At 30.6% G+C, this 17,712-nt stretch overlaps 1 protein-coding gene across 2 annotated transcripts; it reads left to right on the forward strand.

Annotated features, from left to right (window-relative positions):
* The first annotated feature begins 2,007 nt into the window (after nt 1-2,007).
* LOC143054285 (acidic phospholipase A2 PA-1G-like) lies at nt 2,008-12,763 on the forward strand. 2 transcript variants are annotated; one of them, XM_076227236.1, is made up of 6 exons: nt 2,008-2,134; nt 9,688-9,777; nt 10,465-10,560; nt 11,172-11,310; nt 11,561-11,670; nt 12,449-12,763. In XM_076227236.1, the coding sequence occupies exons 2-6, from the start codon at nt 9,732-9,734 to the stop codon at nt 12,577-12,579; spliced, it is 522 nt and encodes a 173-aa protein (XP_076083351.1). In that variant the 5' UTR covers nt 2,008-2,134; nt 9,688-9,731; the 3' UTR covers nt 12,580-12,763. The 2 variants fall into 2 exon arrangements, with proteins under 2 accessions (XP_076083351.1, XP_076083352.1); XM_076227237.1 differs by lacking the exon at nt 2,008-2,134 and adding an exon at nt 4,983-5,116.
* The last annotated feature ends 4,949 nt before the right edge of the window (nt 12,764-17,712 follow it).

The following is a 17,712-nucleotide window of genomic DNA, read 5'->3' on the forward strand; positions in this document are numbered from 1 at the left end:
ACCAAACTTGGCCACAATCATCATTTGGGTATCTAGTTAAAAAAAATGTATCCAGTGACTCGGCCAACCAACAAAGATGGCCGCCATTGCTAAAAATAGAACATAGTAGTAAAATGCATTTTTTGGCTTATAACTCAAACACCAAAGCATTTCGAGCAAATTTGACGTGAGGTAAAATTGTTTATCAGGTTCGGATAACCGGTTGTTAGGTTGCTGCCCCTGAATTGGTAATTTTATGGAAATTTTGCCGTTTTTTTGTTATTATTTTGAATATTATTATAGTTAGAGATAAACTGTGAACAGCAATAATGTACAGCAAAGTAACACCTAAAAATAAGTCAACATGACCAAAATGGTCAATTGACCCCCTAAGGAGTTATTGTCCTTTATAGTCAACTTTTAACAATTTTCATAAAATTTGTAAATTTTCACTAACATTTTCCACTGAAACTACTGGGCCAAGTGAATTATAGATATAGATAATTGTAAGCAACAAGAATTTTTAGTAAAGTAAGATCTACAAACACATCACCATCACCAAAACACAATTTTGTCATGGGTCCTTTGTTTAATATTCACATACACCAAGGTGAGCGACACAGGCTCTTTAGAGCCTCTAGTTCTGTAAATCGGCAAATATGTTAAATTTGTTGAGATTCTGATAGGGACCTTCAGAGGAAACATTCAAAATACTACAAAATCTATAAAAAGTATGAAAAGTATAATAAACAAAATACCGAACTCCGAGGAAATTTCAAAACCAACATTCTGTAATCAAACCGAAGCGAATGGATAATAACTGGCATACTCCTGACGTGGTACTGTTATATATAAGTTTGCCTTGAACTTGCCTCGCAGTCGGTAGTATAGCCCTTGATGACATTATATTCTCATAAATATGTTGAGCAGAACCATAGTAAAAACAAATATAAAAGATTTTCCTTGTCTTTGTTTCCTATTTTATTGACATATATGAGGATATACGGAGAAAATATTAAACGTACGACAATTCTATTATTATACCGTGTAAGTATTTCTTAGTCGACATTTTATCCCTTTATGACTTTCTGACATATTATATATGTCTAGGAATATGATTGATGAAAATCAATCGCTAGGAGACTGTTTATACTTCATATGGATTTCGTAGTCGCGGTTTATGTCAATACACAGTTAGTAGTGGTGTTGCGAACCTTTGTAAAAACAAATATGATTTTTTTTACAGCCGACAAAATTGATAATGGATGATAAAACATTTAAAAAGTTAACAAGTTGTTAGTGTTGGCCATTTTGTATTGTCCAATTGAAGTATGTTCTTATTATTGAAGACTTGATCATTTTGATAGGCCAGTGGTCGAAATACTTCATTTTAAGATAGTGGATAAGATACCTTCATTCCACATTATAGAATCGCTCGAATCCCCATACGGAATTTACTGACTAAAGATGTCGTATTAGGTCACTGGAACACTATTTATATAACTAATAGTGTTAACAAATACGTGACCGAATATATGTTTAAATCACGATTAATGATTTACATAAGATATCAAATCTTTTTAATGCAAACAGAAAAGACGCAGACACTTTCTTTAAATATCAAAGCCGTCATGTTTCTTTTTCTTTAAAGAAATCTGATATTGCAGGGTTAATATTTAGAATGACATGTGACTAAAGTCGTGAGTTTAGAAACAATGCATAAACAAAACAATGTTAACAATGACCTTTAATTATTGGTTCATTTATCAAAATCACTGATCTTTTAACATTGATATTATGATGATTACATTCAATATCAATTAGAAATACATGAAGTAGTATACGTTTAAATCACGACTAATGCTATCCTTTATATTGAACCTTATTGTGTGATTACAAATAGTATTGACCCTTTAAGTGGTCATAATTATCTTTAAAGGAATATAATATTGCAAGGTTTATTTTTAGAATGGAGGTATATACGATCGTGAGCTTTAAAAAATTAAAATACAAAAATACAATTTGCTGCACGATTTCATTAAGTTTTCTTAATCATTCATGTACATTACCGGTGTTTAACATGAACGGTTGATAAACAAAATGATTTGGAAAGCGAAAAAAAAGTGCATTACTAGTTTACTAAAGAGTAAGAAAGGTAAGAATAATTATCTATCTACCTTGCATTACTAGTTTACTATTGGCACAAAAACAGCTAAGAATAATTAGCCATCTATCTTATATAAAAGAGAGAGAAAATAAGATAGTTAGCTATCTATCTTACATTACTACTTTACTATGGAGTAAAAGGGTATGAATAATTAGCAATCTATATTGCATTACTAGTTTACTGTGGCGATAATCAGGTTATAATAATTAGCCAACTTTCTGATATAGAAGAGAAAAAGGTTAGGATAATTAGCTATCTATCTTACATAAATGGTTTACTATTGAGTACAAATGTAAGAATAATTAATATCTATCGTGCAGTACTAGTTTACTATAGAGAAAAAAGGTAAAACTAATTAACTATGTATCTTTATTAATCAGAGTCATCAAAATGCAACTTGTTATACCTCCGTCGTTGAAGGAATGCATTGCGATATACAGTACGATTGCCATTGACAGAGAGAATGCTTTAATAAAAATTCATAAACCCTGCAGTACTATAATTTTTTTATTTTGATTTAAACACGTATTTGAGATGATAAACAACGTCAGTGCCTAGAATCTAATCTTAAGACCATCATGTACTATTTGTGAAGTTGATAAGCGAGAAATGTTCATTGATATAACAACCCCTTCCCCCAACCCATTCCTTGCATTGAAATTCCTGCTCAGTCACTGATGCTTTGAATATCATGGTAGAAAAATGTTTGAATACATTCATTTTCGGTAAGAAAAAGAATTATATATTTTTTAAACTTGTTTTTGATAATTCAAACATAACTAAATATTTATTTTTTTTATTTTATTTTGATGAAGAGTTAATCGCAATATCCGCTAAAGTTAAATTCCTATAATATCAATCATACCCCTTTTTCTTATTTCATATCATATACTAAATGTGAGTTGCAGAATCATAACTTGCCTTTCCAATCTAAACTATGCCTTTTCTGACTTTATGCCGATCTTTCTTGTTTGTTTGGAATGCATAATGAAATACTGTCGTCATTTTTTTTAATGTATCGCAGTTTTTTGAGGAAATTATACAGCATCAGCAACTATTTTTTAAAATCAATGCATATTGGTTACTATTTTCTCGAATAAATACAAATATTTGAAATTATATGTATACAGTGGATGAGAAGTATACAAACGTGAATTTTGTGTTAAATACGTCCTTTTTTAAAAACAAATTAATATTCTCAAGTGCAGAAAAAAAAACTTTTTTTTCTTCTGGTGTTCCCACAATGCATCTTGTTTTCAAAAGAACACATTGGTTCTCTACATCCTTTTTTATATTTGTAATTTCCATATACTGTTAATCTGTATAAACATGTAGCTATAATACGAACTACACTATAGTATACAAATATAGCCTTTGTATGATGTCGATACAAGGATATATTGATTGAGGACGAAGTCAGAGGTCGATATACTTCTTTGGGTCGATATATAATGTATTGATCCCATTCAAATATAAAAAAAGAAGATGTGGTATGATTGCCAATGAGACAACTATCCACAAAAGACCAAAATGACACAGACATTAACAACTATGGGTCACCGTACGGCCTTCAACAATGAGCAAAGCCCATACCGCATAGTCAGCTATAAAAGGCCCCAATAAGACAATGTAAAACAAAGGCTATCTTTGTTATATTATTAATTTCCGACCATATTTGTATCGAAATCGTCATTTGATTTTGTTGGAATTTTATAGATATTATATAGTCTCCTAGACAATAACAACATATTAGTTTTTATTTCATTTACTTTTTTTTTGACATCTTATGTTTTTGAAGATTTATTTCGTCAAATAATCGTCACAGATGTCATTTGTTTCAAAACGTTTTACAATATCCTAAAATTCATGACATGACGTCACAAAGTATATCGGTTTTTAGATATTCTAAAAATAACTGTGCAATATGCTTTTTGCTGTGCAATATGCTTTTTGCTATCCGCCGTTTTCTCTCTACCTTCGAAAATATAGTTTAACATGTGACTATCCCTAAACAAATCAAATTTGTTAAAATATACGAATTAATAATATTACAAAAAAACAAAATAGGGAGGCGAGTGCCATACTTTATTGAACACAATTATATGAACGTACATTTTAATTGCAAGAGGGTATTACCAGCCCAGACGTCAGAACTTTTGTGCTGACTTGAGCAGATATAGATGTGTTCATAATTAACTCTTTGTTTTATTTTGCCTTTTTAACATTTTTTTTCTTCGAGGGTCACTGATGAGTCTTGTGTAGACGAAACGCGCGTCTGGCGCAAATCTAATATTTTAATTCTGATATCTATAATGAGTTTATTTATATACTTAATATATGCAGTTTAAGGATGTACTAAGTTGAGGTTAGGTGAAAATTAATAAATTATGAAGTTAAAATTGATACTATAAGCTGGTAGAGCATCAATTAAGGATAAACATAAGCTAAAAATATTGATAGGTCATGGACCTCCTTTTCGAGATATTTGAAAATTAAAATAGTGCGGGAAAAGACTGACTCGGACTTTTACCTTATATTTGTATTGGTATTATTGGGTCTCAAAACAAAAGAAAGATAATCTATCTAAGACATCTATGATGAGTTTATTCATGAGCTATTAAGTCTTATATGAAAAAATAAATGGGTGTTATTGGGCAAAATATTTTACATTGTATTGTATGGAAAAACACCAAGGAGTCCGAACATTTGACAGAAATTCCAAAACCTCACCTCAGTACATCCTTAATGAAAAGAGTTTTATACTGATCATTGAAAATAGTAATTTATTCAAATATAATCTGAAATATTTGTAATAAATAACAATGAATTAGTTAAAGATTATAGTGTCCGTTTATCTACATTGAATTACTGCTTGACATTGAGTGTAATTTTCCGCCTATGGTTCAGAACGGAAATATTCAATCGCTCGTTGAAAATTATAATCATACAATAGGATTCGGACATAGACAGGTCAGTCATAATTTGTTTTTAAATGATTTAAAATTGACATCAATATTAATTGAAAAAAAGTATTATTTCTTCTGTCAATTTATTATAGAAAAAAGCAGATTCAACAGAAAATAATAAGGAATAAATAAATAAATAATATGGGAACCTATCAGAATTTATAAGCAAACTTTAAATAAGTTTTCATGTTCAACAGTTAACAATCCTCGTCATACATACATAAATATATCCCAAGGTAAATCATTTTTCTGCTTATGATTTGTTAATTGAGTTTTCTTTTGTCATTTTCGTCATATATTTTAAAGATTTTTATATCAAAATAGAGCTGTATTTGTTTAGATACTCTGCATACTATGAAAGATTGCATTTTCAACTGTTAAAACTCTAATATTGTATTACCTTATTCTTGCTAACTCCTACAAACTCTACGACAAGGGTGAATAAACGATACTGCTATAGGTTGTACCATGTATTGCATCACTGTTTGATAATTATAAATATTGGATATTTGCCTCTCATTAGTAGCACTACAGGTTCATCCATGCTCACACATGGTTGGTTTTTTTTCTTTATTTTTATTATCTTTGTGTTTTTTATGTTGAGGTTAGGGGTTTGTATTGCTTAATCTCTATCTTGTGCGTACCAAGTGAGCAGAAAAATAATAAAATGCCTTCATGTATGTCTCAATTATAAACTGTCATATAAATCAGATTCCTATTTATTTTTTTTTTTTCATCAATTACAGTTGATATTAAAAATTTCTGGCTTTTGCTTATCGATTTCTTTAAGTTATAAAGCTGCTGACGTGATAAAAAAGTTAAATCACAAAAATACTTGACAACAACTGTTTTTATATGTTGCAAATGCTGGAATTTGTAGTATCTGTACCAAGTCAGGAATATCACAATTGTTGTCCATTTGTTTGATGTGTTTTATCATTTGATTTTGACATTTGATAAGGGATTTTCCGTTTTGAATTTTCCTCGGAGTTCAGTTTTTTTTTTTATAATTTTACTTTTTGTTCATATGTGTGGTACTTGTCCTGCTCAATATAATCCAGAAACAAACACACTTTGTGCACACAAATCTTATTTGGTTCTATTGAAAGGCTACTTATACAATACAATAATAAGTAGTTTTATAACACGATAGTTTTGAAATATATTGTCATTTTTTGCAAAAATTAATACTTAACCTTGCTTTGATTTGAAATAGTAAATAATGACATCACTTCACTAATTAAACATACTGCTACCTTTATGCACCAGGTTCAGATATAGAAAATCCCTTGAATTATTATTTGCAAATTATTTTTTTTTATATGAATGGTGGGCTCTAAGCGCTATTTAATTAACAAATATGTTGCGTAATAGATAAAGGCAACAGTAGTATACCGATGTTCAAAACTCATAAATCGATTGAAAAAAACAAATCCGGGTCACAAACCAAAACCAAGGGTAACTTATTAAATATAAGAGGAGAATGGTTGAGTCTTTTTTCAACTCACGGGTTCTAAATGCACCTGATTACTTTCAGAATATATAAACGAATTTTTCAAATAAGACTTTTAATGTTCCCTACGATTTACAATGGATGTAAATTTTGAATGCATCATAAGTTACCTTTATTTGTCCTTTTCAAATGAAGAAACAGATGATGCATTCAAAATAAATTATTCTATTTATAAATTTAGAAAGTAGTCTGGCTGTCTCTTAGGTGCAACGACTCAAAATGTAACACACAAAGAAACGGACTTAGCATTAGACAAAATCCGATGAGAATAACAAATATAACATCAAAATCAATTACACGAATTTGGGATAGAAAAGTACCGTGACACGTCTTATAGTAATGTTATTTCACACCTAAATATAAGAGAAAACAAACGACACAACGGAAACACAACGTTAAAATGTAACACACACAGAAACATCTCATCGATAGGCAAATATCCACTTTTCTGGTGTTGCAGTCTCAAATCAATTTGATTTAGATTTTAATCCCTTTTGGTTATTTGTGTTAATGATGACCATATTCTATACCATAGACAACTTTATGTGATAGGGATATTTAGAAATATTCATATCAATAATCTTGAAAATAGTAACTGCAATTTCCTCTCAAATAAGGACACTGACGCAGTCTGCATACATAATACATATTTCATTATTTCATTGGTTGTTTACTAAAAGACAATCATATTTTGGAGGATTTTTTTGGTTTTTTTTTAGGTTGTGATGTTTTTTTGGGAGGGGGATACAAACATGAAAAAGTTTTATTGCACCTTTTAATGGTTTGAGGAAAGTATGCAAGCATATTTTATTTTGTTGATCTATCAAAAGATTTTAAATAAGGTTGTATAGTAGTGTGTCAATTTCTATTTATATATTAGCATTTACATCTGTGTATTCGCCAGTACTTCGGTCAAATTTTGCTGTTATAGAATTATAGAAACTTTATCCTCAACACGGTGTAGTCTTTTTTCAATGTTTTACGGTCAGGAGTTGAATATTTTTCGATATTTGAATTCTTTGATAAGTTATTCTTTTTATTACATTGACAATAAAGAGAATTACTAAATTATAGTAGACAATGTTAGAAACTATATTTTTTTCTAATAGACAAATGAAGATGTGATGTGAGTGCCAATGATACAACTCTCCATCCAAATAACAATTTATAAAAGTAAACCATTATAGGTCAACGTACGGCCTTCAACACGGAGCTATGGCACCGAACAACACGCTATAAAGGGCCCCAAAATCTAACCCTTCACACTTTTTTATCCGACGTCATGACAACGCCTTTTGTTGTATAACGTCTGAGGAGTGAAATAACCACATTTATTTCACATGTGAAATTATCGGATTTTATTTCACTGGGAAATACGTATAACTACATGTAATTGCAACCAATGTAATAAATACCGTTTACATTATTTGGCAAGATTTTAATATTTTCAAATTTAAACAAAACTGCACACTATTTTATTCAGAGAGGGAGGAGTTGCGGATACAAAAAATGTTATCATATAAAAAATGAACGACTCCATATTACTGTATACCACCCGCGTTTATAAAGTAAGTTTTACGCCACGAAATGCAGTGGCGGATCAATAATTTTCATAAAAAAGGGGAGGCACTGACTGCCTAAGAGGGGACCACCTCCATTAGTTCTCTAAATAACCAACAAAATGTCTCCCTCCTGAGGGATGGGACCTGCCTCCTGAATCCGCCTCTGAGAAGTCCATGATGTCATAATACACATGTTCTTCGTCATCTGATTCTTACCCTGACAGGTCTAGATTAACAATCCAAAAATTATCTTTTACAAACAAGGAATTCATAAGCAATGATTACACTTTTGGAATGGGTGAGATGTGGTCACTAGGTTTCAAAGCAAACGACAATCCTTTGAAAGATGAAACTGTATTAACGTAACCACAAAGTGTAGTCGATGTAAATTGTCTCTTCAGACAGAGAACCTGTCGGGATAATTAGCTCTCCGAGGGAAACACAATTCTGCTTTTGTATTATAGTTACAATCGTTTCCGTATTATCATATGAATTCTGACATATATGCTGTAAATGTTTCGATTACCAAAGAATAAACACATAGACGTATACCTAATTAAAAAATAAACACAGATAACTGTCTTATTTATTGGCCTTTGTTTTTGGACGATGGGCATGCAGAATTGACAAGAGATGGACAAAACTTTCGTTTGCTGTAAGTTTATCGACAGAAAGTAGTTGACCGATAACGGACCCCTAGAACAGTATTTTGCTGGACACAGACATCGTCACTATATTCACAATTGCGTTGTAAAATTAACCGAAGACAACTTACATTATGTTAAGTACGAATATCTTTGCATACAGACAGCAATATGTGTTGATCAGAAGTATGACAACAATTGCCTTTCCTGTATGAGCTTTAATGCTTGGCAACAAAAGATATCTGAACAGAAATCCAGTACTGAGACCTTACATGAGACAAACCACAGAAATATGCAGACCAGGGAATGTAGAAAATCAAATACTAGTAGACGTATTATACACTATTAGAAAAAATAATATCACAAAAATACTGAACTTCGAGGAAAATTCAAAAACGGAAAGCCCCTAATCAGAGTAAAGGTTGACCATGCCATCGGAAAATGAAAAGAAAACACGAATTTAAGAGGACTGTTTGACGATTCACATCTGTGAACAAAGATTTGTTGCCTATGTGTGAAGTCGGAAGACTTATTTACGTGATTATTTCATTTAACTATGTATCATAATTGGATTTATATTTTCATTTTGGGAAGACCACTTATTTTTCGTTATATGTAATTGTAAGTCTAAGTGTAATCCTAATTTTCATCAATGTCTACCAACCCCATATGGAAAAAAAACACGGTAATCAAAAGGTTGCTTTGTTACCAATCATATTCTTATTCATTTCGCAAAGGAGGTTTCATAGTGCAAGATACTCTTATTGATAAAAACAAAAATCGGAACAATATCATGTACTAAACTACCATGATAATTTAATAATTATATATTAAACTTAATTACATTGCATTTTAGATGATTTGAATTATTTATCCAGCATTTAAAAGACAGACCAGAAAATGGGTATAGATCTGGTACTTCTGTTGGTCTTATGGATTTTGGCAGGTAAGTTGGATGGATGGGCTTTCTGTCCTGTTCCAGCATTTGTCCAGGATATAACAGTATTATGTATTATCTGTGCTATTTTTTATCCAAGTTATTAATTTATTCAATGATGATGGATGTCATAATATTGCAGATTACTAGAAGAATGCACATATATTTGTCTTCATGAGCGATATGTATTGAATTCATTATCTTCATTGAAACGTTTTGTTCGTTTAACGGAGTTTGTGAAATGGGGGTTAAATCTAATTTGGGAGCAGATAAACCCATTTTGACACTACACAAGTATGAAGTAAAAGTACAAAGCACTTTAGAAAAAAAACGAGAAAAGGTCACCAAACTTCACGATGGACCCACACCAACTTAAAACTATGAAAGTAGAGTCAAAACGTGTTCTCTATTATGGAAGTTTAGCTGAGGTATCCACAGGTATGCGGTGATTGCATGGGTTTAATAAACAAACGTAAGCCATATTCTGCATGTGCTTACCTTAAATCAAGAGGATGTATTTTGTTTGTTGATTTACACTTTAATCATGATGTTGGTTTTGTTGTTCTTATCGTCCTACGTTTTGGAATATTGAGACATGATATAGCTTTCTATGTGAAATGGATTATCAATCATCTTTAAAGACGACTCTAAATGTGCTTCATTTAACTGCAAAACATTTTGTTTTTCTTATTTTAGTTGTATGCGTAGCAGCCATAGGTAGTCCAAATACATTGTTATGGACGTCTGTTCGGGAAACTGCAATGGATACAAATCAAGATTTGCTTTTACCAGGTAATACCATTTTGTGCAATTCAGTAAAGAGAGAAATATTTACTCTAATTTAGGTACATTTAAACAAGCAAGATATGTTATTTCAGTTTACTTAAGTAAAAAAAAACATCAGATAAGTCTTGGAACGTATAATACAATGAGCAAGATGTTTTCAATTATTCCGCATTTTGTAATGTCGGGTACTGTAATAGCTGATTATGCGGAATGAATGAAGTTTATCATTGAACCTCGTACAGTAACCTTAAATGATTAACTTTCACGTCATTTTACACTGTAGTGAAAAGTAAAATTACAAAAATACTGAATTCCGAGGACAATTCAAAACGGAAAGTCCCTAATAAAATAGCAAAATCAAATGATAAAACACATCAAACAAATGGACAACAACTGTCATATTCCTGACTTCGTAAAGGTATTTTTTAAATGTAGAAAATGGTGGATTGCATACTAAATAAAACATATATGCCTTTTCTAAGTACCAATTTCAATATAATCGGCAATCAGTCTGTTCAATGTGTTATGTAGAATACAACAAAAACTATGTATGCATTTTGCCACTTATTCTACAGTAAGCTTATGTTGAACGATTATATAATCTATTCATTTTGTAGATGATCTCAAAAGTATTTATCGAATTCACTTTATACTCAAAACTAAGTCGGATAATGTTTATTTTGCCGATGATTTAAACAAGTATGGATGTTGGTGTGCTCAAAACGGAACTAGCTATCCTGTTGACGAATTAGACAGGTACTTATTTTTTCTTTTTTATATTCGATACTATTGGAACTACATCTTCCCATCGTGAATTTCATTGACGTTTTATTCTGGGCTCAGAAAACCCTTAACAAATTATAACCAATAACGTTATGGTGCAATAGCAGGATAATTAAAGCAAATAACGACGAAATAGTTATCAAAGGTATCAAATGGCAAAATCAAAACTTTATAAGACTTTGACATTTAAGTGATTCCTTAAAATGCAGCTTTTTTTCTGTAGATGCTGTTTAGAGCACCAGATGTGCCTTAAAGAGATATTATCAAAAGGTTGTCCATTATCATCTAGATACTACTCCTATGAGCAGTGCTTTGGCTTACTATTTAAATGTAGTAAGTACAAATATTTACATCTTGTTATATAATCTTAATGCATATTAAGCAAAAAAGCCGCGAAGTGGACTAGAAATGTTTAACGTAAAATTAAGTATCATCAAAAATAAGTTTGTGTACAAATTATTTTACATGCCGTATCAAGTCTCCTCATTAAGAACACTTGAAATAAACAAGAGTTTATCCGGACAATGTTAAGATCCATGTTTACGATGCTTTTCATAAATTAGTGGTTTTAAAACATAACAAAAAACGGGTCCTATACTGAGACAAAAATAGAACCTCATGTAGTAAAGACCCTCACTTGATTACAGTCGCATAACATTCCATTTTATTGGCAAAGTTGTGTAAACAAAACAACCAGAACAATTCAAAACGGAAAGTCCCTTATCAAAAGGCAAAATCAAATGATAAAACACATCAAACGAATGGACAACAACTGTCATATTCTTGACTTGGTATATGCATTTTCAAATGTAACGAAACACAAAAGTCACATAGACAAAGCACATTTAATTTAACAAAAATGAAAGACAATAATTCAAAAATGTACCATAACACAAGTACGGGATATATAAGTAAAAATTCACGTAATATGTCGAAAAGAAACACAAAAGACATATATTAATATTAGTACAACGCACAAAAATGTACACGTCATGGCAAATCTCAATTTAATCTGTAAAAAGTTGATCTCTTTAGATATCATCTCACTTGACTGTTACTCTTTTTATCTTAGACACTTGAATTAATATGCATCTATATCATTATTTTTCAGCTGATAGTGAGCAGTGCAAACAAAAATTCTGTACGTGTGATATCGAGGCAGCAAACTGTTTGTCAAATAAGAAACTTCTTTATAATCCACGATGGAAGAAAGGAAATAAAGAGTACTGTATCAAAACATAAATTAACGAACAACTAAATCGAACAATGGAAAACAATGATTACTAACTCTGGTGCTCTGTGGTACAGACGTGTCTTTCTTTTTTAAATCATTCTCATTTTTTCGAGTTTCGAATGTTGCGATTGTTGTCTTTGTTCTGAATGCTACAGATTCATTTATATTCATAAATATATACATATTATAAATTATAGTGTTTACAATTTTATTCTTTTGAATAGATTTTGGTTTGCTTATCTAAAAGCGAGAAGATATTGAGGGGGCATAACAAATAGATGGGAATGAATCCTACTCTAATATCTGCACCCGCTTTTTTTGCTAATAGCGTGCCAAAGTATGGTGACCAAACGCATATAATTAATGTCATCATCTAGGCGAGTGTTGAATTTTATAATGATAAGTAGAACACTTCGAGGTCATTCATGCCAACGACTATCCATCACAGTCAATGAAATCATGATTGTATTTTTGAAGCAATGAAATATGATTAACGCAATTGGCCTCACTTTGGGTTTGTCACTTTATTTACTTCTTTTCAACGTTGGTATTGGGTTTTGGATTTTTTTTTCTTGCGCATCACTGAAGAAAAATCAATAGAGGAAATGCGCAACAATAACACATAAATGTTTACTATTAATAATTTTACCTATAATAAAAAGAGGCATACTTTTCCAATATGTTATATTAAGTTAAAAAGATATGAAAAGGCATAATTCCTAATACAAATCAATGGCCACATGTGTTTCGGTTCATTTTTTGTACTCTGATATTATAGTCAGATTTGTTTGGTCTTCTGCAATACCAAAGGTCATTTAGAAAACATTTCTGGGAATTCGCATCAAGAGCGATAACCTTTTATAAAGCATTTATGCACAAATATTAAAAAAAAGTAATAATAACGTTAATTTCACTTCTGTCAGTATTCTACTCGAATTTTAATTGAATTCTTTTCATTTTGTAGATATGGTTTTTATTCAAGTAGTGTATGTAAACATTAAAGACATTATTTTCATATTTTGCAAAACATATTATAAAAGAACTATTTGAAATTCCTGTTAGTAAGTTTATAAAGGTATTCGACATAAACTTCATTGATGTTTGTCAATTATCCATAAATACAGAATGTGCCTTATATACACGCTGAATGAAATGTAACATATTTAAATGTTGTATCAGTTTATTATGTTTTAATTACTTTTTAGTTTTTTGTTTATTACTTTTTACTTTTTATTTTTGTCATTTCTTTATATCTGTTAGGCCACTGTGCTAAACATATCTGTTTATTATAATTTTATTCTCCAGTAAAATTTAATTTTCCGCGCTTATCTAAAATATTACAAAATTGCTTTACTCAAAAATAGGTCTTCTTTGACACACACACTCTCATTTATTTCAACGCGTCTCATAAAATTGAAGCATTAAAGGCACATGCGTATGTCCGTTTCGTAGTTATGTCTAACGGTTATTTAACTTCATTAACAAAACAAGTTAAGTTGAAACTTTTATATTGCTTTCGTAAACACTTATTTACAATACTTTTAGAGTCCCTGACATGACTTGCGATACCTTTGTCTGATAAAGTGCAAACTCAGATTAGTTTAGATGAACATAATGATTATGTGAAGGATGTTGGCTTCTCTGTTTATTTTTAAAATAACTGTAATAAATTGATAGTATATAAAATCTGATATATTCTTTATGGGTTAATTCCTTGTGTTTCTTATAGCCAAGCATAGAGCCGACCAAAGAATTGTGACATTGACCATCTCACTCTTAGTAATAAGAAACCTTTTGAACAAATCAATCTAAAATTTTAAGAAAACCTCATCAAAAATAAGAATAAGATTGGAACTAAGTAGACTTCAAGTCGAAAATTACATTACAACCCAATCTATTTTATACCGTGCTAGACTTAATATTGAGAATCTAAATCCATTATCAAAAGAGGACTTCGAACTTTCAAATCCCTTGATCTACAAGAGGTATATTATTATTACACATATGGTAATAAAATGTATCTTGTCTTATCTTATCATATGCTTTAAATGTCTTACCAGACAATAAACTTTAAGACAAAGTGGCCAATTGTTAGACAATTACATAGCATCGTTTGTGAACATTCTGGAATCGAATGTGACTCTCATGCAAGTAAGAGGTGTAGCTAGCTATATAACAGGTTTCATCTACCATTTCTACATATGAAAATGTCTGTACCTACTCAGAAATATGACAGTTTTTTATCCATTCGCTTAATAATTGAGTTTTTGATTTTGATTGTGATGAGTGATTTTTCATTTGAATTTTCCTCGGAGTTCGTTATATATGTTATTACTCTTTCTAGGTAGTGACGAAAAGCATAACATTAATAATTTGTATATGTTAACCAATTTGATTCTTTCAGGGATTGTCACATGTAAGACGGTATTTTCGAAGGAAGATAGAAAATGGCGCATAGCAAAAGTGCTATTGCTCAGTCATTTTTGGAATATCTAAAAACCGAGATACTTTGTGACGTCATCAAATGAATGTCATGATATTGTAAGAATTTAAAAGTAAAATCACAAAAATACTAAAGTCCGAGGAAAATTCAAACGGAAAGTTCCTAACCAAATGATAAAACACATCAAACGAATGGACAGAAACTGCCATATTCCTGACTTAGCAAATGGTGGATTAGATCTAGTCTTAAAGCGCTAAACCTCTCACTTGTATGACAGTTACATCAAAATATAAATATATTTATGAAAGATAATTTGAAGAAGAAAAAATCTTCAAATATATAAGATGGACACAACAAAACATGAATGATAATTGAACTACAGTGAAACCTCTTTTGGAGTTAAGATTTTGTTCCATGTTGGCCGATGTTCGGGTTAATCAGGTCTACAACGTATACTATTTGATATGACAGTGCTGTAGAACATGTTTGGTTATATATAGGTTATCGGTTTATACAGGATACAGCCTTTGTGTTAGGTTGATATAGGATATATCTACCCAAAGAAGTAAATCGACTTTGGACTTCATCCTCAGTCGTTTTTTTGTGTCAATATATCCTTGTTTTTACCTCCTACAAAGGCTATAATTGTATCGTATAAATACATGTAATGCAAACTACAAACAAAATTAAACAAATATTGAAAAAGTGAAGAAGTGGAAATTGCTTTGCTCTCTAAAGAGGAATGAACAACGAAGATACCAGTGCCTTGTCTTATGGAGGGATAAATCCTACTTTGTAAAGTATCACTCTGTTTCAAACAAAAATTTATCTGAAACTGACATTATCAAGATGCTTGATTTCTTGATTGACAGCTTATTTGTAACATTTAGCAATATCCTTTAACTTTACTTTTAGCTATATATATGATGTTCTCTCACTAAATAATTCAAAATTTGGTAACTATGTTGAATGCATCTATCCCATCGAAATAGAGATTAAGAGTATAACACATACAGTTAAGTCGGCCTCATATCTTGACTTACATCTAGAAATTGACAATGAGTGTCGGTTAAAAAATTAAACTTTACCACAAAAGAGATGATTTCAGCTTCCAAATTGTGAACCATTCTATTTCTATGTAACAACATTCCAGCAGCGCCTGCATACGAAGTATAAATCTCTTAACTGATACGATATTCCCGGGCTTGTATGTCATATCAAGATTTCCTTGTTAAAGGGTTGAGGTCAAATGTTTTAAATTATGAATGCAAAGTTTACAAGAACATGTGTGATTTAACATAATGCGGACAAATTTGCAAACAAGTATACCACATCTTCCTATATCTATAAATACGTATATTGACACTAATATTATCAGAGCTAAATTGGTAAACCGAATCCGCCTTGTAATTACAACAAAATATGGAATCTTTATTTTTTCTTGTTTTCGATAATGAACAGATGTTGATTTGTGAAGAACAGCACTGATTTTCAAAACAGAAACACCGCGGATAGTATCTTCAACATGCCGATTTTTTTGCAAATAACATGCGAAGAGTGTTTGATTAATATTTAAAATTACTTCAGAATCACAGTCGGTAAAGATGTACACACCAACTGTCAAATATCATCTGTCCATCATATTATTTGTCCAACAATCTGGAAATGTGATTGTTGATGAATAGCATAATAAACGCAAAACAGAAACAGGAACAGCAAAAATCAATGTATCATACATATCTGTTCAACTCTTTTTTAAATCATAAGCCAACCAAAATATCTGAAGGACAAGTATACTAATTGTAAATTTCCTGCCAAAACTTTATCTTCCTTCATTTAAATATTCATAAAAAATAACGTGAAGTGGTGTAGTGGAGAGATGCAACGAGTGTTATTGTATCTCCATCAGGTAAGGCTTATAGAATTGCAGTAAAAGTTTTCAGAAATCGTTTAAATACATGTACATATTAAGGATGTTGGCTACTCTGTTTCAAAATAACAAACCTTTTAAAAAAATCTGTTAGAAATGGGTAGTATAAAAATAAAGGACCTAAACAAGGAGAATCCAATTTAGATCCGTGTGCTTGTTTTTGGAATATAAGCCATTGAAAATTTGGCGAGAAATAATTTTTCTGGACTTTCTTACAAATAAAATTGGCACCCTTTTTCTTTCAAAAATAATGATCAATTAAGTATTTTCAAATATATATTTTTAAAATATTTGTAATTAAATTATAAAAAGAAAAGTAGGGGTTTGTGGGGAATTTTTTTTACTGGCAAACATTAAAAAAAGAGGAGCGAATATTCTTAACATAATATTTTATCAGATCAAGTTACATGTGAGAAAATAAACATACTGGATAAGGTATTCTTATCTCAGAAGAAGAGGATGTATGTGTGACATGTCAACATTGTAATAAGATGCAATATGACTAAAGAGGAATTTTTGGAATTAATTATTTGGTACAACACAGACTATATGTCCTTACTTCATACAAAATATTTACACCGGTGATGTTTGTATTACAGATACAAAGACAGTTAGATTTGAAACGTCATCACTGAGATTGAGTTTCATTTTTCTTTTATGTACATTTTTTCAAGTGTTTAAAACCTATGCTTGTTAATTTCGATCGTACTGATTATATACCTACATAATGATGTTTTACAGAATAATAAGTTTATAATTTTTGTATAA

Source organism: Mytilus galloprovincialis, chromosome 12 (assembly GCF_965363235.1).
Source record: "Mytilus galloprovincialis chromosome 12, xbMytGall1.hap1.1, whole genome shotgun sequence".
Classification (NCBI taxonomy): domain Eukaryota; kingdom Metazoa; phylum Mollusca; class Bivalvia; order Mytilida; family Mytilidae; genus Mytilus; species Mytilus galloprovincialis.

Bases quoted from the DNA above. Each gene is read 5' to 3' on its own strand.
- LOC143054285 (XM_076227236.1), top strand. From the start codon at position 9,732: ATGGGTATAGATCTGGTACTTCTGTTGGTCTTATGGATTTTGGCAG. The intron at 9,778-10,464 runs GTAAGTTGGATG...TTCTTATTTTAG, and splicing joins GGTCTTATGGATTTTGGCAG to TTGTATGCGTAGCAGCCATA. The intron at 11,671-12,448 runs GTAAGTACAAAT...ATTATTTTTCAG, and splicing joins TGGCTTACTATTTAAATGTA to CTGATAGTGAGCAGTGCAAA.